General features: G+C 41.7%; 1 protein-coding gene across 1 annotated transcript; it reads left to right on the top strand.

Moving 5' to 3' along the window:
* Window positions 1-10005: 10005 nt before the first annotated feature.
* LOC311119766 (tripartite motif-containing protein 16-like) lies at window positions 10006-15724 on the top strand (the record flags this gene model as incomplete). Its single annotated transcript, XM_084194422.1, has 6 exons — window positions 10006-10587; window positions 11011-11106; window positions 12927-13160; window positions 13261-13420; window positions 13546-13605; window positions 13842-15724. The coding sequence occupies 6 exons, from the start codon at window positions 10006-10008 to the stop codon at window positions 14363-14365; spliced, it is 1656 nt and encodes a 551-aa protein (XP_084050548.1). The 3' UTR covers window positions 14366-15724.
* Window positions 15725-16970: the final 1246 nt, after the last annotated feature.

The following is a 16970-nucleotide window of genomic DNA, read 5'->3' on the forward strand; positions in this document are numbered from 1 at the left end:
GATTGATTTGATCTTCAGAAGATGTTATGAATTACAATTCAATGCATTCACATTGTTTGAAAGTGCAATGTTTTAATCTTATACATTTACATTAATCATGATGTATGCTGTTAATGTATGTTGGTTGTCATTCAGAACCATTGAAATGTTTTCTCAATTGGTTCTCTGTCTCAATGTAATTTTCCTCAGTATCATGGAACAGGTAGTGTTACTTACTTGCTAATTGAACTATATGGGCCGGTTTCCCGGACACAGATGAAGCCTCGTCCTAGACTAAAAAGCATGTTCAATGGAGATGTCCGGGAAACCGGCCCTAAGTTTGGTATAATTTATTCTCCCATACTGCTCAGTCAAGCAACATTAAACCTGTCCAGCAGGTGGTGCTGTTAACCCAACAATAAAAACATCAGATATCTTGACTTGTCACTCAGTATATCAGTAATGTTCAGAATTGTACTTTAATATCATTGGAGATTGATGGTCTTTTTAATCCACTATCCAGAGTCAGGAACAGATGAAGTTAGGTCTGCTACTGTTCAGTTATTAAATATGATTCATGGTGATGGGAAATAAAAAATCCATCTAGTAGTAGTTTTCCTTTGCTATTTATTCCAAGGTGTGTCTTTAACTTGTAAATGGATTGTGTTGAAGCTGGCATGTGGTGTGGATGATAGAATAGAGTGAATAGAGGAGAGAAGAGAGGAGGAGAGGAGAACATAATATAGAAGACAGATAAGATAGAGAGACAATTCATACCCAGGGGAGTTACTGACTCTGGCCCAAATGACACCCTGTTCCCTACGTAGTGCACTAGGCTACTTCTGACCAGATCTAAAGTAGTGCACTACATAGGGAATAGGGTGGAGATTGGAGATTTGCTCACTGGCATTACAATATTAGACTATCATACTGTAATGTTAGTGGTTGCCTCATTAGAATATTATACTGTAATGTTAGTGGTTGCCTCATTAGAATATCATACTGTAATGTTAGTGGTTGCCTCATTAGAATATTATACTGTAATGTTAATGATTGCCTCATTAGAATATCATACTGGAATGTTAGTGGTTGCCTCGTTAGAATATCATAATGTAATGTTAGTGGTTGCCTCATTAGAATATTAGGAAATCATACTGTAATGTTAGTGGTTGCCTCATTAGAATATTATAAAATCATACTGTAATGTTAGTGGTTGCCTAATTAGAATATTAGAAAATCATACTGTAATGTTAGTGGTTGCCGCATTAGAATATCATAATGTAATGTTAGTGGTTGCCTCATTAGAATATTAGAAAATCATACTGTAATGTTAGTGGTTGCCTCATTAGAATATTAGAATATCATACTGTAATGGTTTTGGTTGCCTCATTAGAATATCATAATGTAATGTTAGTGGTTATCTCGTTAGAATATTAGAACATCATACTGTAATGCTAGTGGTTGCCTCATTAGAATATCATACTGTAATGTTAGTGGTTGCCTCATTAGAATATTAGAATATCATACTGTAATGTTAGTGGTTGCCTCATTAGAATATCATAATGTAATGTTAGTGGTTGCCTCATTAGAATATTAGAAAATCATACTGTAATGTTATTGGTTGCCGCATTAGAATATCATAATGTGATGTTAGTGGTTGCCTCATTAGAATATCATACTGTAATGTTAGTGGTTGCCTCATTAGAATATTAGAATATCATACTGTAATGTTAGTGGTTGCCTTATTAGAATATCATACTGTAATGTTAGTGGTTGCCTCATTAGAATATTAGAATATCATACTGTAATGTTAGTGGTTGCCTCATTAGAATATCATACTGTAATGTTAGTGGTTGCCTCATTAGAATATTAGAATATCATACTGTAATGTTAGTGGTTGCCTTATTAGAATATCATACTGTAATGTTAGTGGTTGCCTCATTAGAATATTAGAAAATCATACTGTAATGTTAGTGGTTGCCTAATTAGAATATTAGAAAATCATACTGTAATGTTAGTGGTTGCCGCATTAGAATATCATAATGTAATGTTAGTGGTTGCCTCATTAGAATATTAGAAAATCATACTGTAATGTTAGTGGTTGCCTCATTAGAATATTAGAATATCATACTGTAATGGTTTTGGTTGCCTCATTAGAATATCATAATGTAATGTTAGTGGTTATCTCGTTAGAATATTAGAACATCATACTGTAATGCTAGTGGTTGCCTCATTAGAATATCATACTGTAATGTTAGTGGTTGCCTCATTAGAATATTAGAATATCATACTGTAATGTTAGTGGTTGCCTCATTAGAATATCATAATGTAATGTTAGTGGTTGCCTCATTAGAATATTAGAAAATCATACTGTAATGTTATTGGTTGCCGCATTAGAATATCATAATGTGATGTTAGTGGTTGCCTCATTAGAATATCATACTGTAATGTTAGTGGTTGCCTCATTAGAATATTAGAATATCATACTGTAATGTTAGTGGTTGCCTTATTAGAATATCATACTGTAATGTTAGTGGTTGCCTCATTAGAATATTAGAATATCATACTGTAATGTTAGTGGTTGCCTCATTAGAATATCATACTGTAATGTTAGTGGTTGCCTCTTTAGAATATCATACTGTAATGTTAGTGGTCGCCTCATTAGAATATCATACTGTAATGTTAGTGGTTGCCTCATTAGAATATCATACTGTAATGTTAGTGGTTGCCTCATTAGAATACCATACTGTAATGTTAGTGGTTGCCTCATTAGAATATCATACTGTAATGTTAGTGGTTGCCTCATTAGAATATCATACTGTAATGTTAGTGGTTGCCTCATTAGAATATCATACTGTAATGTTAGTGGTTGCCTCATTAGAATATCATACTGTAATGTTAGTGGTTGCCTCATTAGAATATCATACTTTAATGTTAGTGGTTGCCTCGTTAAAATGTTATGCTGTAATGTTACAGTGAGGGGAAAAAAGTATTTTTATCCCCTGCTTTTTTTGTACGTTTGCAAACTGACAAAGAAATGATCAGTCTATAATTTTAATGGTAGGGTTATTTGAACAGTGAGAGACAGAATAACAAAACAAAAATCCAGAAAAACGCATTTCAAAAATGTTATAAATTGATTTGTATTTTAATGAGGGGAATAAGTATTTGACCCCTCTGCAAAACATGACTTAGTACTTAGTGGCAAAACCCTTGTTGGCAATCAGAGGTCAGACGTTTCTTGTAGTTGGCCTCCAGGTTTGCACACATCTCAGGAGGGATTTTTTCCCACTCCTCTTTGCAGATCTTCTCCAAGTCATTAAGGTTTCGAGGCTGACGTTTGGCAACTCGAACCTTCAGCTCCCTCCACAGATTTTCTATGGGATTAAGGTCTGGAGACTGGGTAGGCCACTCCAGGACCTTAATGTGCTTCTTCTTGAGCCACTCCTTTGTTGCCTTGGCCGTGTGTTTTGGGTCATTGTCATGCTGGAATACCCATCCACGACCCATTTTCAATGCCCTGGTTGAGGGAAGGAGGTTCTCACCCAAGATTTGATGGTACATGGCCCCGTCCATCGTCCCTTTGATGCGGTGAAGTTGTCCTGTCCCCTTAGCAGAAAAACACCCCCAAAGCATAATGTTTCCACCTCCATGTTTGACGGTGGGGATGGTGTTCTTGGGGTCATAGGCAGCATTCCTCCTCCAAACACGGCGAGTTGAGTTGATGCCAAAGAGCTCCATTTTGGTCTCATATGACCACAACACTTTCACCCAGTTCTCCTCTGAATCATTCAGATGTTCATTGGCAAACTTCAGACGGGCCTGTATATGTGCTTTCTTGAGCAGGGGGACCTTACAGGCGCTGCAGGATTTCAATCCTTCACGGCGTAGTGTGTTACCAATAGTTTTCTTGGTGACTATTGTCCCAGCTGCCTTGAGATCATTGACAAGATCCTCCCGTGTAGTTCTGGGCTGATTCCTCACCGTTCTCATGATCATTGCAACTCCACGAGGTGAGATCTTGCATGGAGTCCCAGGCCGAGGGAGATTGACAGTTATTTTGTGTTTCTTCCATTTGCGAATAATTGCACCAACTGTTGTCACCTTCTCACCAAGCTGCTTGGCGATGGTCTTGTAGCCCATTCCAGCCTTGTGTAGGTCTACAATCTTGTCCCTGACATCCTTGGAGAGCTCTTTGGTCTTGGCCATGGTGGAGAGTTTGGAATCTGATTGATTGTTTGCTTCTGTGGACAGGTGTCTTTTATACAGGTAACAAGCTGAGATTAGGAGCTCTCCCTTTAAGAGTGTGCTCCTAATCTCAGCTCGTTACCTGTATAAAAGACACCTGGGAGCCAGAAATCTTTCTGATTGAGAGGGGGTCAAATACTTATTTCCCTCACTGTAGTGGTTGGGTCCCCCCTTTTTCTTCTGTTGTGTTTTCCCTCAGTGTTCCTTATTGAAAATTAATTAACAATTCATCCCCGCCCAAAAAATCCTATTACGGTTTCTTTTTAATCACTTTGGTACTATTTTCACAAGCAGGTGGTACATTTTCACAACTCTTAGTATAACACTCCAAGCTGGTCACGCTTGATAAGCAGCCAGTCTTTCATTCAAAACCTGTCATTGTCCATTCATTTGGATTGGAAACATCTCTCACCACACAACCATTGATTCAAAATATAAATGTAATGAGAGCATTGGTTTAATCACCAAAACAACTTAAAACTAATCAATTGAAAATATATAATTAACTACCAGTTAATCCAATAGCAATAACTGCAAGATAATTGTTTCAAATAACCCTTAGAAGTGCTGAAAGTAATATGCTACAGTACTGTAGATTACAGATTACATTAGGCAATACACTTACATTACCCAACAACATTGACAATCTATCATTTCCATGATATCTATCCAATGTGTAATCAAAGGTGTGATCAATGATGACATCCTCTACAATCATTCATGGGGAATTTTTTTTATTTTTCTGATATAATTGCAACATACAGTACTGTCTGTAATTAGATGTAAGACATTTAAATGAAACATTACATGAATGAAAATAAAATAATGTTTAGCACGCATTAATTAGCATCAAGCCTATCTAGAGCATTTGGCCATAAATTCTCATCCACATCAGTAAATGTCCTCATTGTTCATGCACCACTGGAGAAACCTTTCGGCATGTTGAATCAAAGCTTGACATCGGTCTGCATTGATGTCATCACATGCCTCTTCCATGGCCAGAAGGAGGGTGGCACGCTCATGGGGATGGCGATCGTACACCTTCCACCTCCATGATGAAAAAAATAATTTAATAAGGTTGAGGAAGGAGAGTACCGGGGGGGCTGGTATAGGGTCACGAATCAGGGAGGGACCTGAAACCATGCCTAAACCACCTCTGAATGGTGGAACCTGACATTGTCCCACACAATGACATAGGTGACCCCTTCACCTTGACAGGCCTGCTCCATTTCATTGAGAAACACAATGAGGTGTGCAGCGTGGTAGGATCCAAGTAATGGTCTACGTCCTACCACACCATCTTCAGAGATAGCTGCTGCACTTGGAAATGTTTCCTCCGCGTTGTCCAGGCACTTGGACGGACGCCCGTCGGCAAATAGGGTTCCGCCCACGGCACCCAAGTTTTGGCCCAGGTTGAAGCCCGCCTCATCAACAAAGATATACTAGTGATGGTTCACAGCAGCATCAAGCACCATCACCCTCTAAAAATATATTTTGGTTAGTTCTTTTTACAGTATAGTTCCATTATGATATTGTGAAGTAGCATGTGCATTAATAGCAACAGTAATACAGTGTATTTATATAGTGCTGTACCTGAACATACTCGGCCCCCAGTTGTTTCTCTCAAAAGGCTCCAGGTCAATGTGTTCCATAGATACCTGGTGCCTCTTCAAAAGGCGGGTGATTGTTGGTAGGCTGATGGATGCCACATTGGCAAAGGTGTCATCATTCTCCTCAATGGCCTGCTTTATTTCAGACAGACGTATGTCATTCCTGGACCCTCACCATTTCCACCACTGCCCACTCCTGCTGGTCGTTCAGCACACGACCACCACCACCACGGGGTCTTCTGTCAATTCTGAGGGTAGAACAAGAGTATACTGTCAGTAGATCATACTGGAAGAATACTGGAACAAGTTATGTGAATTTACATGCATTACAACATGTAATTTATTGTAAATGTAATGGTAAAGCATAGTGCATATCCAGCAGACTTACCGGTTTTCATGGAGAAAATTTTCTTATGATCTTATTGACAGTTGATCTTTTCAGATTGGGGTGAACTAATCTGGCAGCCTCTGCCATGGTAAGGCCTCTGTTTACCACATGGTCAACAACAATGGCCTTGACTTCATTAGACACAACAGTTCCCTGCCGTCTGCCTCCCTCTCTCTGATGGCCACCTCTTTGACGGGACCCATGTCCACCTCTTTGACCTCTGACCTCTTTGACGGGACCCATGTCCACCTCTTTGACCTCTCTGACCTCTTTAATGGGGCCCATGCCCTCCTCTCTGATTGGCCCCTTGTCCACAAACTCTTTGATTTCTTCCTCTCCCTTGCTGTCTATCCTGCTCCATGTTGAAAGAAATGTTCATAAACCTCCTTTTATATGGTGACCAATTGTGGTTCCCACTATGTGGAATCAATTAGCAATAATGAGCAGTCATTATGTATGGTTATCATGTATCATACATGTTATCTAGATGTTTATACTTTACAAACACATTTCTGTAGTTCTCAAAATCCTTATATAGTAGACAAACCAGTTTAAAATCTATAGTTTTACCAAACGGTTAAGTGATTAACCATTAAGCGCAGTTAGACTAAGTGAAGGTCAAATGTATTTAAACAAATGAGAAGAGAATCATATGAAAAGTATTGTGAGCATTGCATTGTGAAAGGCATTTACTTTATATGAAAGGTATTTCTAGATGAAACACTGATTTAGGTTTGGTGAAAATGTTACTGTGTGGTTTTGTGTTTTGTACTTAGTCAATTGAAAATGTGCTTCAAGTTTTTGAAGAAAAAAGTAACAGCCTTTTCGACGATCTGTGATGAGTTTTGTTCTAAGAGTTGTGAAATTTTACCACACACTTGTGAAAATAGTACCAAGACAACACTGGGGAACAGGTTGTCTGGAATCCAGTAACAGTGGAAATTGAGCCCCTCCTCTCTCTCTGTGAGTTATCAGTGCTCTGTACAGGCAGAAGTTAGTAAGTATGAGACAATGAACTGATCGGGTCCATTGAGAGAATACTCACTGAGGTGAAAAGGTTGATTAGAGGCCAGGAGAAGACTGCAGTGAGACGGGTTAAAGGACTCCTGGAGCAACTGGAGCAGGAGATAGCTGAGCTGAGGAAGAGAAGCACTGAGCTGGAGCAGCTCTCACACACAGAGGATCACATCCATTTCCTCCAGGTAACTAAACTGCCTTGTTACATGTGATATGAAGTTGCATTTTTTAATAGTGACAGAATTCGAAATATCTCCTTAGCTGAAGACCAAAGAAGAGTTGTCCCTCTGTAAGTGATATTCAAACACCCTCTCAAAGACAACATACATGTTCTTTCTTTTACTTATTGGGTTTTGTTCTTCATCAGTCAGACGTCCTCCAGCTGACATTGGATCTGAATACAGCTCATCCAGAACTCAGCCTGTCTGAGGGAAACTGGAAGGTGACAGCCACTGATAAAGCTCAGCCCTATCCTGACTACTGGAGACAGCTGCTGTGTAGAGAGGGCCTGTCTGGAGTCTGCTACTGGGAGGTAGAGTGGAGCGGTGGATGGGTTGAAATAGTAGTGTCATATAGAGGGATCATCAGGAAAGGAAAGGTCCCAGAGTCTACATTTCTAGGTAACAGTCAGTCCTGGACTTTGGAGTGCTATCGCCCCCCCCCCATTGTAGGTTTTGGCCCAATGCTAATAAAACAGAAATATCTGTCCCCTGGTCCTCCAGAGTAGGAGTGGACCTGGACCACAGGGCAGGTACTCTGTCCTTCTACAGCGTCTCTGACACAATGACCCTCCTCCACAGAGTCCAGACCACATTCACTCAGCCCCTCTATCCTGGGTTTGGGATTGGTACACAATCATATCTCAATAATTACCAGTAGGTACAGATGATTTCAACCATTTCAGACATGTTGATGGAGAGCTTCTGGGTTATTAACAGTCTTCCAGTAGGCCTATGATCTGGTTCAATTCCCCTTTTTTAACGTTATTAAAAAAATTAAAAAATAATAATAATTAGACATAGCACAGTCTTTGTAGCCTGGTCCCAGATCTGTTAGTGGTCTTGCTTAACAGATGGCCTGATAGCACATACAGACTGACACTCAGGCTTCAGACTTTTACTGTCTACCTGATCACCTCTTGGCTGTTGCAATCCTCTGGAAATGGGTTTCTTTTTCTCTTGATGTAAACTGTAGTACTGGCAAACCAGTCAAATCAGAAACTGGGATCATTGTTGATCCATTTATGAACAGATGAGAATATTTAAATCACCCATGTCCATGTATGAATCCAAACAATTCTGTATTCTGAATCAATTACTGAATCAATGTGATCTTTCAATATAAAAGTCAAAATCATGACATTGGAATTGCTCTGTTATTGAATTGATTGACACAATGAATCAGCTATTTCCAGTCATCTATGTAGCAGTATATCCACAGGGGGAGGAAGTGCAGGGAGATGCCTCTGATATGACTGGGTGTCAGGTGGAAGGAGATCACAGAGCCTGGAACAGAGAAGAGAGGAAGACTGGGAAGAGAAAGAAGCATTCATTTGGTTCAAACGTCTCTTGTCTGTCTCTAATACACCAGTAGGGGGCAGGTACACCAGTAGGGTGGGTGTGTGTGTGTGTGTGTGTGTGTGTGTGTGTGTGTGTGTGTGTTTGTGTGTGTGTGTGTCTTTCTCTGTGTGTGTTTGTGTGTGTATCTGTGCCGTGTGTGTGTGTGTGTGTGCTTACTGATGACTCTGGCGTGGGAGAAGGGTGTTTTCTCCATGGACAGGTAGCAGGAGGTGACACACTCCATGAGAGGGGCCAGCAGCAGCAGAGGTAGGATGCTGATGACGTTCATGGCACCGATGGGCAGGAGGAAGCTGTTCAGGTGCAGGTTAGAGGTCATGGTTTGAATGTAGTAACCTGATGGAATCTGTGGGAGAGGTCAGGGTAACAACAGATTCTAGGACAACTTTATGGAGCATAAATAAACATTATAGCTTTGCCAGTTTTACCCCCAACATCTGAAAAATAATGTATTTGGACTTTCCACTGAAAACAAACAATGACCTGAAAATGTTCTAAAAATCAATGAATGAATGGAACCATTTATTTGTCTCTACAGTTTGAAGGAAGTTTCTAACTAGCATTAGCGCTATGAAGTCTATAGTAACTGCTAGCATGCCATAGACTTCCAGTCATTGCGCTAACGCTAGTTGACATTGGCTCCCAAAACGACCTCAAACTTCCTTCATACAGGATGCAGACACATTAAAATGGTGTCCATGAGTTCATCTGACTCTGGGGAAATAGATAAAGGGCTTCACTGCCTAAATCCCGAAGAATCCCTTTAAATTGAGTTTTTCAGTGATTGCAATTATTAATTTTTGCATTTACATTGTAATCATTTAGCAGACACTCTTATCCAGAGCGACTTTCAATTATTGCAAAATGTGAATCACAATAAAAAAAATGGTATAGAAAAGTATTTAGTATTTTGAAATGTTTAGTTCAGCCCAGTGTGATTCAAATGACAAAATACTCAGAAGTAATTAAAATACGTATTTCAAATAGATGTAAGAGAAATACTGAACATCTCTGGCTACTACCCAACACTCTGTCACACTTCCTTATCAAAGAAAACACATCCCCTCTACATACAGAGTACACAGTCAAGTAGGAAGCCCCTCCCTGTCCTCTGGTGTAGAGTTCCATGAAACACAAAGTCATCTTTGACACTGCCATTGCTTAACCTACGGGAGAGAGCACCAAAATGGCAGAATATCAGGAACTGTTCTGTTGCTCCATCTGTCTGGATCTACTGAAGGATCCGGTGACTACTGCCTGTGGACACAGCTACTGTATGGGCTGTATTAAAGAAAGCTGGGATCAGGATGTTCTGACAGGTGTCTATAGCTGTCCTCAGTGCAGAGAGACCTTCACTCCAAGGCCTAATCTGAGGAAAAATAACATGTTGGCTGAGTTGGTGGAGAAACTGAAGAAGACAGGACTCCAGGCTGCTCCCCCTCCTGCTCTGTGCTATGCTGGACCTGGAGATGTGGCGTGTGATGTCTGCACTGGGCCCAGAAAGCAGAAAGCCCTCATGTCCTGTCTGGTGTGTCTGGCCTCTTACTGTGAGACTCACCTCCAACCTCACTATGAATCTCCTGCTTTCAAGAAGCACAAGCTGGTCAAAGCCACCGCACAACTACAGGAGAAGATCTGCTCTCATCATGACAAACTGCTGGAGGTTTACTGTCGTACCGATCAACAGTGTATCTGTATGCTGTGTACAATGGATAAACATAAAGGCCATGATACAGTGTCAGCTGCAGCAGAGAGGACTGAGAAACAGGTAAGACCAGAACTACTTGTTGGTGACTGTCTGATAAACAAATAATTAAAGATACAGTAGGAACTAAGTCTGTTTGAATATGAGATCATTCAAATGAAATCAATCCTCAGCAGAATAAATATGAACACAAACCTTGAGTATATTGAGTTTGCTCCAAATGTATCACCATTTTCTAAAGTCAAACAACATTATCATTCTGAATGTCCTTTTATGAGTCCAAAGTTCAGCCCCAACCCCTTGATACATGTACGCCTACCATAAAAACTATAATCATTCACATAGCAACATAATAAAATAGTTTCACACAGACACTTCCTCAACATATTAATCCCTATCTTCTATGGGCCCTATGTCCCATTACTATACTATTGATCTACTGGACAAATAAAGCTTGATAGCTCATTGAAGAGTGATTCTCCACAGAGGCAGCTGGGGATGAGTCAGCAGAAAGTCCAGCAGAGATTCCAGGAGAGAGAGAAGGAGCTGAAGGAGCTCCAACAGGCTGTGGAGTCTCTCAAGGTGAGTATTGTTGACCAGAGGAGACACACCATTTCACTTCTCTCCTCCAGTCAGAGAGAGAGAGAGATGCCCCTATCCAATCCCACTGACCCCACTATTGGGAACAGGCTGTCTGGACCCCTTTCAGAGTATAGACTGCTTAATGTAACCGGCGAGGTGGGGACAGCTGAAGGGGGAGTTTGAGTCTCTCTGTCAGTGATGGGATGTAGGGAAAGCACAGATTCAGAGCTAGATTTCCGTGTTGAGAGAGATGGATGCTCCCAGCTCTTTCTTTTTGGGGTTGGAAAAACAGAGTAGGGAAACCAAGAAGATCCCTTGTTTTATGTTTGTCTGTTGTGGGGAGATGAGGGAGCCTGATGGGTGGGTAACTTCTGTTGAGGGGAGATGAGGGAGCATGATGGGTGGGTAACTTCTGTTGTGGGGAGATGAGGGAGCCTGATGGGCGGGTAACTTCTGTTGTGGGGAGATGAGGGAGCCTGATGGGTGGGTAAACTCTGTTGTGGGGAGATGAGGGAGCATGATGGGTGGGTAACTTCTGTTGTGGGGGAGATGAGGGAGCCTGATGGGTGGGTAACTTCTGTTGTGGGGAGATGAGGGAGCCTGATGGGTGGGTAAATTCTGTTGTGGGGAGATGAGGGAGCATGATGGGTGGGTAACTTCTGTTGTGGGGAGATGAGGGAGCCTGATGGGTGGGTAACTTCTGTTGTGGGGAGATGAGGGAGCCTGATGGGTGGGTAACTTCTGTTGTGGGGGAGATGAGGCCGCGGCTGTGGAGTTGTACTCTGATTTATAGAGGGCAGAACTCTGTGATCCTGGGTGTTCTCAGGTTCTGCTCACAGACCTTTCCCAACTCTCTCTGTCACAGAGAAATCAAATTGACATTTCCCTGGCCTTTCACAAACTCTCAGCTGCTGTCTCTCTGTACCTGCCTGTCCAGGAGTGGGGACAAGGCCTGGTGGACCTGGAGAGCAGGGTGGCAGCGTTCTGACTCAAAGCAGCGCAGAGGATTCTGTACCGTACGGAGGTGGGCTGGAGGGAACCAGCATGTGCTCTGTTGAGGAGGGCTGGTGGTTTGGGGCTGGATCAGCAGCTCTTCATCATGCGGCAGGAGAGACTCAATACAGCAGGGGTCTCTGATTTCTATGCTGCAGTACTGAGGGCTGGAGCAGCCTGAGGAGGGGCCACCACCATTTCCACAACTGCAAGTGACAGCAGAGACTGGGGACTGGCAGGAGAGTCCGGAGGACTTACTGACTTTTAACACTCTGAGCTTAGTGGGAGTGAAGGGGCATCAGTGGCAGGGGGTTGTGGGGGCTGAGAGCATGGCAGGGTATAGGTGGAGGGGCTCTATAAACTCCCAGTGCTGGAAAGGTCAGGGGTCGTCCAGTGGAGGGTATTACATGGAGCCCTGGACACCAATAGCTGGTTGGCTCGGGTTGACCTGGGAGTTGGGGAGGGGTGTCCGTTTTCTGCAATGACAGACTGTGCATCATGTTTTTTCTGTGTTGCCAGGGTAATGCCATTACTGTTGACGCCTTAGGGTTGAGTTTGAGTTGTACAACATGATCAACAGTGTGGAGATGTTTCAGGAGGTATGGGGGCTCAGGGGGGCTGTCTGTACGGCCGGAGAGGAGGGGTTGGATGGACGGTTGGAATGTGGTGCTGGTTGGTGTATTGTACTGTGGTGTTGGGTACTGGATAATGTGATTGTGTAGAGGTTGTGGTGGCACGCAATGTGCTTTTAGGGGTGGGGGTGTTAGTGTAATGAGGATGGCTCATTAAAGTAAGACAAGTCAGTCTCTCTCTCTCTCTCTTAACAGCGCTCTGCACAGGCAGCAGTGGAGGACAGTGATAAGATCTTTACTGAGCTTATCCGCTCCATTGAGAGAAGGCGCTCTGAGGTGAAGGAGCTGATCAGAGCCCAAGAGAAGGCTCAAGTGAGTCAAGCTGAAGGACTCCTGGAGCAACTGGAGCAGGAGATAGCTGAGCTGAGGAAGAGAAGCACTGAGCTGGAGCAGCTCTCACACACAGAGGATCACATCCATTTCCTCCAGGTAACTCAACTGCCTTGATACATGTGATGTGAAATTAAAACTCAATGAGAAACTCTCAATCATTTGGTTCTGCTCTCTCTCCCTCTCTCTCTCTCTCCAGAGTTATCAGTCTCTCTCCGGTACCAGTGTATCTTCAGACTTACCCAGCATCGTTGTCCGTCCTCTTCAGTACTTTGGAGATGTGAGTAAGACTGTGTCTGAACTGAGAGAGAAACTAGAAGACGTCCTTAAAGGAGAATGGACCAAGATCTCCACTACAGGTGTGTTGAAAATAATAAGAACATCAACTTTAGACCATTGAAAGTTCCCTACTAGTCATAAACATGTGGAATATGGTATGATGATAACATTCCCTCTCTCTGTGAATGTGTTTGTGTGTCTGTAGTGAATATAGTGGAGGTTGTACTGCCTCCAGAGCCCAAGACCAGAGAACAGTTCTTACAATGTGAGTCTCTTTATTCTGAAGTAACTAACAGTCTCTTTTTACTGACACTCCTAACAATCCCTCTAGAAATATATAGCAATAGTAGATCTAATCAAAGACTGGGTATCTATCTGACTCCTCATATTTCTCTGATTTGATCTCTGCTGTGCTCTAATCAAAGACAGGGTAGATACAGTATCTGACTTAACGTATTGTTCTAACTCCCCTCATTGGTCTCTGCTCTGCTCTTCTCCCAGATTCCTGTCAGCTCACACTGGACCCAAACACAGCACACACACGCCTATCTCTGTCTGAAGGGAACAGAAAGGTGACCTATACAGACCAAGACCAACCATATCCTGACCATCCAGACAGATTCACCAACTGGTGGCAGGTTCTGTGTAGAGAGGGTCTGTCTGGACGCTGTTACTGGGAGGTGGAGTGGAGTGGGGAGGATGTTGTTACAGCAGTCTCATATAAAGACATCAGCAGAACAGGGAGAGGTAATGCAATTGGTAGTGCATTTGGATACAATAACAAGTCCTGGAGTTTAGAGTGTTATAGTGATGGTTATTGGTTCAGACACAATAATGTTGAGACTAAAGTATCAGGCCCTCAGTCCTCCAGAGTAGGAGTGTACCTGGATCACAAGGCAGGTACTCTGTCCTTCTACAGTGTCTCTGACACAATGACCCTCCTCCACAGAGTCCAGACCACATTCACTCAGCCCCTCTATCCTGGGTTTGGGCTCTGTAGTACTGCTGAGCTGGTTAAACTGTAGTAGGGTCCACATAGATACTAGTCATGCTGGTGTAGTCTATAGCTGAGCTGGTTAAACTGTAGTAGGGTCCACATAGATACTAGTCATGCTGGTGTAGTCTATAGCTGAGCTGGTTAAACTGTAGTAGGGTCCACATAGATACTAGTCATGCTGGTGTAGTCTATAGCTGAGCTGGTTAAACTGTAGTAGGGTCCACATAGATACTAGTCATGCTGGTGTAGTCTATAGCTGAGCTGGTTAAACTGTAGTAGGGTCCACATAGATACTAGTCATGCTGGTGTAGTCTATAGCTGAGCTGGTTAAACTGTAGTAGGGTCCACATAGATACTAGTCATGCTGGTGTAGTCTATAGCTGAGCTGGTTAAACTGTAGTAGGGTCCACATAGATACTAGTCATGCTGGTGTAGTCTATAGCTGAGCTGGTTAAACTGTAGTAGGGTCCACATAGATACTAGTCATGCTGGTGTAGTCTATAGCTGAGCTGGTTAAACTGTAGTAGGGTCCACATAGATACTAGTCATGCTGGTGTAGTCTAGCTGAGCTGGTTAAACTGTAGTAGGGTCCACATAGATACTAGTCATGCTGGTGTAGTCTATAGCTGAGCTGGTTAAACTGTAGTAGGGTCCACATAGATACTAGTCATGCTGGTGTAGTCTATAGCTGAGCTGGTTAAACTGTAGTAGGGTCCACATAGATACTAGTCATGCTGGTGGTGATGTTCCCCAGCTGTGATGATTCATTCTGCTCTGTTTTTATGTACAATGATTTGATTGATTTGATCTTCAGAAGATGTTGTGAATTACAATTCAATGCATTCATATTATTTGTAAGTGCAATGTTTTAATCTTATATATTCACATTAATCATGATGTATGCTGTTAATGTATGTTGGTTGTCATTCAGAACCATTGAAATGTTTTCTCAATTGGTTCTCCGTCTCAATGTAATTTTCCTCAGTATCATGGAACAGGTAGTGTTACTTACTTGCTAATTGAACTATATGGGCCGGTTTCCCGGACAAAGATGAAGCCTAGTCCTAGACTAAAAAGCATGTTCAATTGAGATGTCCGGGAAACCGGCCCTAAATTTGGCATCTTTTATTCTCCCGTACTGCTCAGTCAAGCAACATTAAACCTGTCCAGCAGGTGGTGGTATTAACCAAACAATAAAAACAGCAGATATCTTGACCTGCCACTCAGTATATTAGTAATGTTCAGAATTGTACTTTAATATCATTGGAGATTGATGGTCTTTTTAATCCACTATCTAGAGTCAGGAACAGATGAAGTTATGTCTGCTACTGTTCAGTTATTAAATATGATTCATGGTGATGGGAAATAAAAAATCCATCTAGTAGTAGTTTTCCTTTGCTTTTTATTCCAAGGTATATCATACTGTAATGTTAATGTTGCCTCGTTAGAATATTAGAATATCATACTGTAATGTTAGTGGTTGCCTCATTAGAATATCATACTGTAATGTTAGTGGTTGCCTCATTAGAATATCATACTGTAATGTTAGTGGTTGCCTCATTAGAATATTAGAATATCATACTGGAATGTTAGTGGTTGCCTCATTAGAATATCATACTGTAATGTTAGTGGTTGCCTCATTAGAATATCATTGTAATGTTAGTGGTTGCCTCGTTAGAATATTAGAATATCATAATGTAATGTTAGTGGTTGCCTCGTTAGAATATTAGAAAATCATACTGTAATGTTAGTGGTTGCCTCGTTAGAATATCGTTGTAATGTTAGTGGTTGCCTCGTTAGAATATTAGAAAATCATACTGTAATGTTAGTGGTTGCCTCGTTAGAATATCATTGTAATGTTAGTGGTTGCCTCGTTAAAATATTAGAATATCATACTGTAGTATTATTGGTTGCCTCATTAGAATATCATACTGTAATGTTAGTGGTTGCCTCATTAGAATATCATACTGTAATGTTAGTGGTTGCCTCATTAGAATATCATACTGTAATGTTAGTGGTTGCCTCATTAGAATATTATAATATTATACTGGAATGTTACAGTGAGGGAAAAAAGTATTTGATCCCCTGCTGATTTTGTACGTTTGCAAACTGACAAAGAAATGATCAGTCTATAATTTTAATGGTAGGTTTATTTGAACAGTGAGAGACAGAATAACAATTTTTTTTTTTTTTATTGTTAGAAATTGATTTGCATTTTAATGAGGGAAATAAGTATTTGACCCCTCTGCAAAACATGACTTAGCACTTGGTGGCAAAGCCCTTGTTGGCAATCAGAGGTCAGACGTTTCTTGTAGTTGGCCACCAGGTTTGCACACATCTCAGGAGGGATTTTTTCCCACTCCTCTTTGCAGATCTTCTCCAAGTCATTAAGGTTTCGAGGCTGACATTTGGCAACTCGAACCTTCAGCTCCCTCCACAGATTTTCTATGGGATTAAGGTCTGGAGACTGGGTAGGCCACTCCAGGACCTTAATGAGGTTCTTCTTGAGCCACTCCTTTGTTGCCTTGGCCGTGTGTTTTGGGTCATTGTCATGCTGGAATACCCATCCACGACCCATTTTCAAAGCCCTGGCTGAGGGAAGGAGGTTCTCACCCAAGATTTGACGGTACATG

Source organism: Coregonus lavaretus (genome assembly GCF_964263955.1).
Source record: "Coregonus lavaretus genome assembly, contig: HAP1_SCAFFOLD_754, whole genome shotgun sequence".
NCBI classification, from domain to species: Eukaryota; Metazoa; Chordata; class Actinopteri; order Salmoniformes; family Salmonidae; genus Coregonus; species Coregonus lavaretus.